The 10311-nt window shown below is 56.8% G+C and overlaps 2 protein-coding genes across 2 annotated transcripts; one reads left to right on the top strand and one right to left on the bottom strand.

Moving 5' to 3' along the window:
* The first annotated feature begins 431 nt into the window (after positions 1-431).
* On the top strand, positions 432-4145 carry PANX3 (pannexin 3). The gene is made up of 5 exons (XM_031506850.2): positions 432-1170; positions 1866-2008; positions 2109-2323; positions 2448-3112; positions 3931-4145. The coding sequence occupies exons 1-5, from the start codon at positions 990-992 to the stop codon at positions 3990-3992; spliced, it is 1266 nt and encodes a 421-aa protein (XP_031362710.2). The 5' UTR covers positions 432-989; the 3' UTR covers positions 3993-4145.
* A 152-nt stretch (positions 4146-4297) lies between these two features.
* Positions 4298-9818, bottom strand: SIAE (sialic acid acetylesterase). The gene is made up of 10 exons (XM_021525781.2): positions 9751-9818; positions 8044-8208; positions 6850-7013; positions 6628-6766; positions 6359-6542; positions 5961-6070; positions 5742-5875; positions 5420-5574; positions 5146-5341; positions 4298-5070 (listed from the first exon to the last, which is right to left on the bottom strand). The coding sequence occupies exons 1-10, from the start codon at positions 9800-9802 to the stop codon at positions 4789-4791; spliced, it is 1581 nt and encodes a 526-aa protein (XP_021381456.2). The 5' UTR covers positions 9803-9818; the 3' UTR covers positions 4298-4788.
* Between the last annotated feature and the right edge of the window lie 493 nt (positions 9819-10311).

Genomic DNA, 10311 nt, shown 5'->3' on the forward strand with positions numbered 1-10311 from the left:
GATTTTAGAATTGTTACTTGTCTCTCCAGCGTTGTTTAGCTCAGATTTAGAGAGTCCCTTCATTGGAAAATCCATCGAAAGTGCAATTTGGCAGTGGCTGTGGTATTTCTTTGCTGTGCTGAGACTGCACAGGGAGTTCCTTGGCTTGGCTGGGCTGAGCAGCTCTGTGACTGCCCCTGCTCTGTGCTGCCAGCAGCTTTGGTGTGGGTTTCTCAGCACTGTGCTGCTGGGAAACTGTTCTGTCGCACTGCTCCTTCAGTTACCCTATTCCTTATTTTTAGAACCCCTTATTGAGATCCCCTGCCCTTGGGAACTTTCCTTGAAACCAGATTCTTCCCCCTGTGCCCTGAGAGGGAGACAAGAGGAGGACTGATGATCTGGGGAATTGCAGCTGATGTTCTGCCTCAAAATTACCTCATTTGATGTCTCCTGATCTGCCTGGGAAGCTTGGGACTGGGCAGCAGGATGTTCTCTGGCCCTTCTGACTGGTTTGGGTGATGGAAAGGGGTTTTTATGTCCCACAGGGCCACTGTGTATCTGGCTGGGGCTTCTTGCTGTAGGAGGGCCCAGTCTCCTGGCTCCCTGCTGAAAATAGCTGGGGACTCCCATGCCCTCGGGCCACAGCGCCAGAAATTGTTGGCTGATGAGAGAGGGACATAAAACCACGGGGAGCCAGGAGCGGCTGCGGCCGGGCAGGAACGCTGCCCTGCAGGAATGCTGTCAGGGAGGAAAGCTGCTTTCCCAGCCCGCTGCCTTCCCCGCTCACTGCTGCGGCTGCTGGGGTGGGTTTTTCTATTTCTGTTTGTGAAAAGGCTTCCCCTGTAATTACGAGGTGATTTAACGCCTTGTCTGAGCTGTTGCTGTCGTTCACAGCTGCCGGACACAGAACTGGGCAGGCTCTCGGCAGGGACTCCTCAGCCCAGCAAAGTTACTCTTTGAGCCAGTCACACCTCAGGCAGCCTTCATCAGTGTCTCTTCCTCACTTCAAAATGTCCCTCTCGCACACGGCTGCTGAGTACATGCTCTCTGATGCTCTGCTCCCGGATCCCAGCAGCTCCCGAGCCAAGGGCTTGCGGCTGGAGCTGCCAAGCGATCGCCTGCTGAAGTTTGTCACCGTGGGGCTGCCCCTCTTCCTCGTCTCACTGGCTTTCGCCCGGGAGTTCTCTGCTGGTGAGTTGCAGCTTTTCCAATGTGTTCTTCAGGTCGTGGGCAATCGCTAGTGGTGATTTGGTTGTTGTGGCAAACCCTTTGTATTCTGTTGTTGTGGCAAACCCTTTGTATTCTTGATGGTGTCATGATCGAAAGCGGAACAGCCTGGAAATTTGGTTTTAGGAGCTGTTCTGCCTCATGGGTGTTTATTGATTGTTTTAATGGATCATAATTCCCTGGGAGAGTGTAGGAACAGCTGTGCTAACCTCAGGAGCAGCACTGAGACAATGCCCAGCCTCAGCTGCTTGCGCACAGCACCTTTGGGTGCCATAGGCTTATTTCCAAGGAGAAGGAAGAAGAGGAGGAGGGTGCCAGCAGCATGGAGAGATGCATTGTGACCTCAGGATAAATCTGGCCTCGGCCAACATCTAACTGCTCTCCCTGAGGATTTGGTTTTACTCCAGTTTCTGGCTGGTTAGCCTATAATTCCCTACGCTGTGTACACATTGCTACACACAAAGGGTTTGTGTTCGGGAAGAGATGGAAAAGTCCTGGCTAGAAACACAGCATCTCCAAAATGACCATGAAAAAGGCTTTTTTTAAATTCAAAGCAATGCCTGAGATGTAATTACCCTCCTGTAAGGCATTTGCCCGTGGCTTTGGAGTGTTCCTCCACGCTCCATGGCTGAGGTTTGCTCTCCTCCTCCTCACCCCAGGCTCCCAGATCAGCTGCTTCTCTCCCACCAACTTCACGGGGAAGCAGTCCGCCTACACCGACACGGCTTGCTGGGACTCCCTCATCCACCATGGCTTCGACGCTGAGGGACGTGCCATCACCAAGTCCCTCTGGGCTCTGAAGGTAGTGTCAAAGTCACGTCTGGGCGCCCCTGCATCCCATCGGGGTGTCCACAGCAAGAGCAACTCGACATCCTCAACAACTGTTCGTGTTCTTTGCCCAGGTCTTCCCCTACTCGCTGCTGGTGGTGGCGGTGCTGATGTACCTGCCGTACCTGCTGTGGCGTTACGCTGCCGCTCCCGCCCTGCACTGCGACCTCCTCTTCATCATCGACGAGCTGGATAAATCCTACAACCGCTCCGTGCGCCTGGTGCAGCACATGAAGAAGGTCCAGCAGGCCAGTGCCGAGCCGGAGCAATTCTGGGAGGAGTACGAGAGGTGAGGCCAGGCCAGGTCACCGTGGCCCTTGGAGTCCCTCCACGTGGTGTTGTGGCTGCACCCAGGATGGACCTGGGTGAAATGGGGGGTGGCTCTCACTCCCCCTGTGTCCCTCCTGCCCCAGGGCCCGCGAGGAGAGGTATTTCGAGTTCCCATTGCTGGAGCGGTACCTGACCTGCAAGCAGCACGCCCACGCACTGGTGTTCATCTACATCCTGAGGAACCTGCTGCTGCTCCTGTTCTTGGCTGCCACCTGTCTCTACCTGGTCTTTCTCCACCTTAACATCTTCTTCCAGGATGAGTTCAGCTGCTCCATCAAAACGGGGTTGCTCCAGGCGGAGCCACACATCCCATCGCTCATCCCTTGCAAGCTGGTCTTCTTCTCTGTGTTCCAGCTCATCAGCCTCTCAGTTGGCAGTGTCTATGTCCTCCTCATCCCTGTTGTCATCTACAATGCCCTGCAGCTCTGCCAGTGGGACAAGGGGCTGCTCTCTGTCTATGAGATGCTGCCTGCCTTTGACCTGCTCAGTCGCAGGATGCTCACCTGCCCCCTCAACGACCTCAACGTCATCCTTCTCTTCCTCCGTGCCAACATCTCCGAGCTGACCTCCTTCAGCCGCCTCAATGCCGTCAGCGCCCTGAGGGAAGCCACTGCCAACAAGGAGGACATCGATACCGTCATCGATTTCATGACGCTGCTGGCTGGGCTGGAGACCACCAAGCCCAAACACCAAGCTTGCACCCCCGAGGCCAAAGGCAGTCCAGCCCTCTCCAATGGTGCAGCCCTAGGTAGGCTTTTTGGGTAGAGACAACTTCTTCCCTCTTCTCTTGGCTCCCACACCACAAGATCCCGCCCTTGAAATGTGGCTGGACCACCCAGAATCCTATGCCAAGACCTTAAGGTGTTTGGGGCATAGCTGGGGGTCACTGTGAGGGCTGACAAATCCTGGAAGAGGTTCTGGCATGCAGAGTGTGATGCTACTGCGATCCAAGGTGTGGGCAGGGGTTGCTATAGGAACAGCAAGCCAAGAGATTGCTGCTTAAATCCAAGCTCTGGGCAAACTGCGGGGCTGGGAGGGTCCCTGTTTTTTGGCAGCTCATCCTGCTGGGAATGGGGTTGGGAGTTTAAATCCTGGGGGGCTGATGCCAAGGATGCCGTGCCCGCCCCCTTCTCCCATTCATATGGCACTGGTGGGTACAGTGATTCTGTGTGTGGAGATGGAGATGGGTTCCAAGATAAAACCACATTCCCAGGACCTACACTGCTCCCTCTCCCACGTGCTTTGGGTTTTTTGGGGCTGGATGCCTCCTCTGGGGTCTCACAGGGATCCCTGGCGCTCATGGCAAGTGGTTTGCAGGGTGTGTGAGACAGCCCAGCCCCACAGGTAGGAGCTGAGAGGCCTGGGCTTCATACCTGGTCCTGAACACAGTCTGAATTATGGTTTAAAAAATCCACAGACTGAGCTGGAGTCTGCATCCTCATTACCATGGCAACCCAGGGCCAGCACAGCTGGCTCCTGGGCCAGTTACTTGGTGCTGGAAAAAGCCCAGATCCTAGTCTGCCAGTGCCCAGCTAATTAACTGTATGCTCTTCCCCCCTTGTCTAGAACCAAAGCCTGGAGTGGAAACGATGGGAAAAGCCTCACGGGACTCACTTGGCTCTGCCTGATCCTGAAGAAGGCAGCAGACAGGGATCCTGTGATCCCTGGATCCACTTCTCTGACACAGCTGTACTGCAGCAGCTGGGCTGAACCTTCCTGCACCTGGCCTTTCCCTTCATGTGTACATTTTTCCAGCAAAAAAAAGGGTTAAATAATCCGTGTTTTGTGTAGAACCTCTTGGGTCTCTTATTCTAAGTGCTGGGTGCTATGCTGTGCCTCTTCCACATAAATTTCCCTCCTCTTATGGCAAGAGGTGGGGAATAGAGGATTAGGAGTGCTCATCTGAATGCAAAAAAAGGATTCAGGAATAAAATGAGGTGGTTCCTTAACCGTTTATTAAGAGGGAAGTGGAAGGCACTTGCAGTCCTCCACAGCTCCCTGTCCCAGCCCAGCATTTGGCTGTGTTTTTTTTGGCACAGCTCCTCTTTCCCCCTCTCCACCTTGCAGCTGGAAGTTGATCCCTGGATCCTATGAGCATCCTACCCTCAGGATCAGCAGTCTGTGCCCAGAGAAATGGGGTGTCTGGGGGCCAGGACCAGCTCCATGGACTAGAGAGCAGCAGTGAGGGGTTCAGCTCCCATTGGTGTGTCCTGCTGCTTCTCCTTACATAATTTTTCATATATTTAATTGTAAATTGGTTTTTTCCCCTTCCCCCCACCCTGCAGCCTTGGCTCGAGTCCACAGAGGAGCTGAAAAGTTGTTTAATTAATAAGGTAGTAATGAAGCCTCTGATTCTTTTGCTTGGGAAGGGACAGTGCCAGGAGCCATGAGTGCTTTGCCAGAGGTCTGAGCTCACTCATCTCCCTAATTTAAGAGGAAACTGGAGCCAGGGAGGAGCAGCAGTTCTCTCCCTCCAGCAGCGTTTCCTCCAGGGAGGGTGTCCAGCAGGAAGGGGGGTGCAGGCAGCCCCTGGGAGTTGTAGAGGGGGCAGGCCTGGTACTCACAGGGCCACTCAGCCCAGGCATAGTGCAGGCCCAGCACCAGCGTCCTGCAGCCACTCAGGGCCAGCGTCACCGTGCGGGACCCTACTGCCACCACTGGTGCCAGCAGCCACTGGCATGGGGATGCCTGGCTGGGGCAGCACACCTGGGGAGGGGAGAAACCCCCATCAGTGTTGCCTTCCCTTGCACAGCTCTTTGAAGAAGATATCCCAGTCCTCACCTCAAATGCCTGAGCATTCCTCTGACGGCAGATGAGCTCCTGGCTGTAGGTGACATTCAGCAGGCCCCTGGTCACCTCCAGGATTGCCCGGGTGGGATACGGTCCCTGGAACACAAGGCCCTTGTCCCCATACGCCACAGCCATGGCACCCAGCAGCAGTCGGTGAGCCACATTCTGCTTGTCCCGGGGGTGGATACTGCCCAGGAAGAGGAGGAAGATGGAGCTGGAACCCAAAATCTCCATCCCTACACCCTCACCCCAGCCCAGGACTCACCTGCCATAGGGAGAGTGCTCATCACCCAGATCCATGGCTACAGCCATGAAAGTGCTGGGCATCCTGGCATTGGGAACAATGCCCAGGTCAGCTGTTTGGTGCCAGCGGAGCCGGGCAAAGCTGTCATCTGCACTCCGATGGCGGTAGGTGGACAGCTGCGAGGCACAAGGGAAACAGGGGAGTGGCTCAGATCCAAAACTGGCCACTGTGGTCCCTGCCTGGGATTTTCAGCACTTGGCAGGATGCACATGTGTTTACAGATCCTCTCCCTGGACATCCCCCAAGGACAATGGGGGATGTCACCCCTCTCACCCCCCCACACCTGCACAAAACCAAAGGGGAGGAGTGGCTCCGTCTGCCTGGCTGATCCGGTGTGGAATGCCCAGCGCCAGTCGGCAATGAGTGCAGGGAAGGTGCAGTTGTACTGGTCTGTGTTCAGGAAGGCATTGGCCTCACCTGTCCCCCAAAAAGAAGGGCTGGTGAGAGCTTGCTGGGACAGTGGGGGCTGCTCCACGCCAGGGGATAGAAAGGGGGTGCTCACCCTGGTACCAAGCGACACCCCGCAGGGTCATGTTGAGCAGCGGGTGGATCATGGCGTTCCAGAGCACGGAGGGTGTTTGTGGGCCAGAGAGATGCTGATGTGGAGAGGTGCTGGAAGACAAAGCTAGGTTTAAAGGAGGTGCAAAGCACAAGGCAGCCTTTAGGTTAAAGCAAGCACCATGCCAAAGGGAGATCTGGAGTCCCTCCCTTCTCCCTTTACCCACCCAGACGTGCCTTATGCTCTAGGCATGGGAGGGGTTTTTATCCAGAGGGGGCATAGTGATGCACAGAGGAGGCTGTGAGGGTCCCAGAGAGGAGGTGGGGTGGGAAGGGATGAAGATACTCCCCAAAAGCAGCATGGTACAGAGCAGGAGGAGTTTCCACAGCACCTTCTCTCACCTCCCTGTGTCCTCTGGGAGCCCACATGCCTGCAGAACCCGGCGGGAGGACCAGGCCTCGATGGGGGTCCCCCCCCAGGCCACCTGCACCAGCCCGATGGGGGACCCCAGAGCCTCATACAGAGAGCGCCCCAACAGCCAGCACACGGCCGAGAAGTAGGTGAAATTCCCGTGGCCCAGGTTTTCTGCTCAAGAAACAGTAGGCTGCAAAGGGAAACAGTGGGGAAAAAGCCATTTGCAAGCTCTCTTTTGGAGGCACATTGCACTTACCAGCTGTTGGAATGGACCATGGCAAATCAATCTGCTCCAGGTCCTCCAGCTCCACTTCGGCGCGGGCAGGTGCTGCAGCAAAGATACGGACGTAGGGATAGCGAGCGGCGGCGGCGAGCTCCTGGCTGGCATTGGCCACCTGAAGAAGGGCCAGGAGCATGCAAGGCAATTCCCTGCCTGATCCCTACCTGGTCCTGCCTGATCTGTGCCATAGGGCCTTACCTGCAGGACTGTCATTGCCATGTTGCTCTGCCCACTGCAAAGCCACACATCTCCAAAGTAGATGTCCTGCAGTGTCACGTTCTCCAAGCCCTGCTCAGCCCTCAGTGCATAGGGACCGCCCCGATCCATTGGGTCCAGGACAGTTGTCCAAGTCCCAGAAGGTCCTGGAGGAAGAGGATGATGCTTATCTTCCTTTATGAAAGCCTCAAGACCTTCACCAGGATGTTGGATGAGCAGCCAACAGCCACTGGGGAAGGAGAGGCAACACGGAAAAGCTTCTCCACCACAGAGATAGATTGGGGAAGAGGATTTCAGAAGCTCTCTGGCATCAGAGGGACCTTTCCTGCAGGAATTTAGGGGTTAAAAAAGAAAACCTGGAAAACAAATGTGTGTCAGAGCAGAAGCTGCTGGGAGGAACTGGGATTACAAGAGCAGCTTGGTGTGTGTGACACTGAGATGTCTCCAGCTAATTTTAGAGGCGCCAAATCAAAGCGTAAAGATATTCTACTGGAGCTTAGCATGGATTTTCTGGCTGGATCCTGCAGATCTCCTGGATTGCTGCTCTCCCACAAGACACCTCCAGTCTCTTCATCTTATGGAGGTGCCCTTGGGCAGCACTTTTACCCTCCAAAGATGATGAGTTCCCTCCCAACTCTTCAGGCAGGGATGTAGCTGGATTTGAGGTGCCCCTGAGCCCTCCCAGCTCCAGGTAGGCTCTGCTTGCACAGACAACATCCTTATGGGCTTAGAGATCCCACAGGATCCTCCAAGGGGGCTCAGATTGAAAAAGAACCTGGAGATGCTCTGCAGGTTCCTCAGACCTGGTTTAGACAGGGAGAGAAGCTACATTCCCCTTGTCCCCTCCACAGACTCGGCTCCAGCCTATGCAGTGCCACCCACTCCAGCAGCAGCCCGGCTCCCGCTGGGCACCCACGGGATCCACTGCTGGGAACCAAAGTGAGCAAAGGCTGGCACTGCTGGGGAGGGCAATGGCTGAGCCCCCCAGGTCTTCTGGAGGGGGAAAAGCATGAGCTGGAGATGTCACCAGCACCTCTGCAGCCCCAGGGCAGCAGTGTGACAAACACAGGGGTGGTGCCAGAACCTGTCTCACCCATCCCATCTGATTTGGGCTCAGATGAGTTCTTTGGCCACCAAAACCATCAGCCCCATTTCTAGTGAAAGTCTTGGACTGACCTTTAACCTGTGCTGTTTTCTCCATGATGATGAGGCCACTGGCACCTGAGAGAGTCAGGGTCACCATGGCCCCATGCTCCCCGTGGCCCCACACCACAGCCCCTGACGGCTTCTGCTGCAGCACCATGTGGTCACCATAGTAGGAGGCAAAGCTGAGCATTCCCCCTGGAATCAGCAAACAGTGCAAACATCAGCTCCAAGAGAAAAACACCCTCAGCATGGCCTCTAACCTCCTCTTAAATACAGGTTATTTGAGATCCCGCTGAATTTACAGACTCCTGGTCAGCTTTAAGGTGGTTAAAATCACCACAGAGCTGAGGAAGAGGCAGAATTTAAACTCCACAAGAGGGAGTTCACCTCCTCAAGTACAGGGAGCATGTTACATCTTTATTACATGGATTTGGACACAGATTTTGTAAAAATTCCCCTAATAACAGCATAGGAGTGTCTCTCTCAGCCCAGCCTTGCTAATGAATGTTCTGATGCATTCTTCCCTTGGAAAAAGGTTTGTCGAGGGGTGGGATGGAAACATCGGGTGTGCAGCATTGGCAAAGGCACCTTCAGTGGGGATGGAAGCAGAAGGCTCAGGCCTGGCACCTCCAAGAGCCCCATATTTGCAGTGTGAAAAGAAAATCATGTTTGAAAAGAGGGTCAGAAGTAATGTGTGAGGGGTGATCTGGGCAGAGAACCCCAGTGACCAAATTGGAGCTCATGGAGCCTCATCTCCTCTGCAGCTCACCCTAGGCTGGGTTTGAGGAAGGAAAGGGGAAGGGAAAGGGGAAGGGGAAGGGAAAGGGAAAGGAAAGATGTCCTCGGCCCCTCAGGAGTCAGCTGCATTGCTGGTCCCGCTGCCTCATGCCACAAGGCTCTGAGAGTTATATAAAAAACAAGTCGGAGGAGAGAAAAAAACCTAAAACTGAGACGCCAGGGAAGAGTGGAAGCTATAAAAAGCAGCTGGGAGGAGGAAAGGGAAGAAGAAGGGAGGAGGGAAGGGAGGAGGGCCCACGAGACAGCACCAAGGAGCCGCATGCGGCTCCCACCTTACGTAAACCATCGTCCCACGGCAGCAGTGCTGGGCCAAGGGCGTTGGGGAGGGGCTGGGGGTGTGAAGGGCATCAAAGTGAGACTTGGGGGATGCAAAGGGCATTGAACTGGGGCTTGGGGGGATGCCACGTTTGTCAAAGTGGGACTCAGGGGTGTCAAACTGGGGCTCTGGCAGTGCAGAGGGCACAGAAGCAGAGCTTGGGGGTGTAAAGAGTGTGAATGATGGGTGGGAGGGGTAACAAGGACATCTAAACTGGGGTAAAGGAGAAGCCAAAGGCATCAAAGTGGGGCTGGGAGGGCACCAAGGGCCCCAGAGTGGGGCTGAGACTAGTGCCAATGTCATTAAAGATGGTCTGGGTGTTCAAAGCTATCAAAGTGGGGCTGGGAGGATTTACAGGAGGTGCCAAGAGGGGCACCCGAAAAGTCGGGCTGGGCAAGTGCCAATGCACATACGAAGCTCGGAGTGTGCAAAGAGCACCAAATCAGGGCTTGGGAGGGCTTAGGGAATTCCCTGTGCATCGGAGCCGGGCTGCTGCGATGCCAAGGGTTCTGGCGATGCCAAGTGCCCCCAGGTGGGTTTCGGGGGAGGGTCCCAGGGGAGGCCCGCTGCAGAGGACACCCGCGGGGCCGGGGGTCGGACGGTGACCCTGGCCAGCCCTTTACCTGCCACCGCCGGAGCCAGGGCCAGCAGCGCCAGCAGCGCCCACGCCGCCATCCCGGGGGGACCCCGGACCGCCAGGCGCCGGCACCCCGCGCTGCTCCCGGTCCCGCCGGCGCCCCCGGGCCGCCCGCGGGCGGGGCCTGTGCACGCGCCGCCGTGACGGGCCGTTGCCCGGCGACGCGTCCGCGGCACGGCCTGAGGTGCCGGGAGCGCCCGGGCCGGCCCCGACGGGAGAGCCCGAGGGGAAGGGCCGGGAGCGCGGGGCCGAGGGTTGCGGGGCTGCGGGGGGAGACGGGGCTCACCGGGGAACGGAGCCGGGGCTCACCGGGGAACGGGAGCCGGGGCTCACCGGAGAACGGGAGCCGGGGCTCACCGAGAGAACGGGAGCCGGGGCTCACCGGGGAACGGGAGCCGGGGCTCACCGGGGAACGGAGCCGGGGCACACCGGGGAACGGAGCCGGGGCTCACCGCGGAACGGGAGCCGGGGCTCACCGGGGAACGGAGCCGGGGCTCACCGGGAAAGGGGAGCCGGGGCACACCGGGGGACGGGAGCCGGGGCTCAC

This window comes from Lonchura striata, chromosome 23, assembly GCF_046129695.1.
Source record: "Lonchura striata isolate bLonStr1 chromosome 23, bLonStr1.mat, whole genome shotgun sequence".
In the NCBI taxonomy this organism is placed as follows: domain Eukaryota; kingdom Metazoa; phylum Chordata; class Aves; order Passeriformes; family Estrildidae; genus Lonchura; species Lonchura striata.

Bases quoted from the DNA above. Each gene is read 5' to 3' on its own strand.
- PANX3 (XM_031506850.2), top strand. From the start codon at position 990: ATGTCCCTCTCGCACACGGCTGCTGAGTACATGCTCTCTGATGCTCTG. The intron at 2,009-2,108 runs GTAGTGTCAAAG...TTCTTTGCCCAG, and splicing joins AGTCCCTCTGGGCTCTGAAG to GTCTTCCCCTACTCGCTGCT. The intron at 3,113-3,930 runs GTAGGCTTTTTG...CCCCTTGTCTAG, and splicing joins CTCCAATGGTGCAGCCCTAG to AACCAAAGCCTGGAGTGGAA.
- SIAE (XM_021525781.2), bottom strand. From the start codon at position 9,802: ATGGCGGCGTGGGCGCTGCTGGCGCTGCTGGCCCTGGCTCCGGCGGTG. The intron at 6,071-6,358 runs GTGAGAGAAGGT...TTTGTCTTCCAG, and splicing joins CTCCCAGAGGACACAGGGAG to CACCTCTCCACATCAGCATC. The intron at 5,071-5,145 runs GTGAGGACTGGG...TCCCCTCCCCAG, and splicing joins GGAATGCTCAGGCATTTGAG to GTGTGCTGCCCCAGCCAGGC.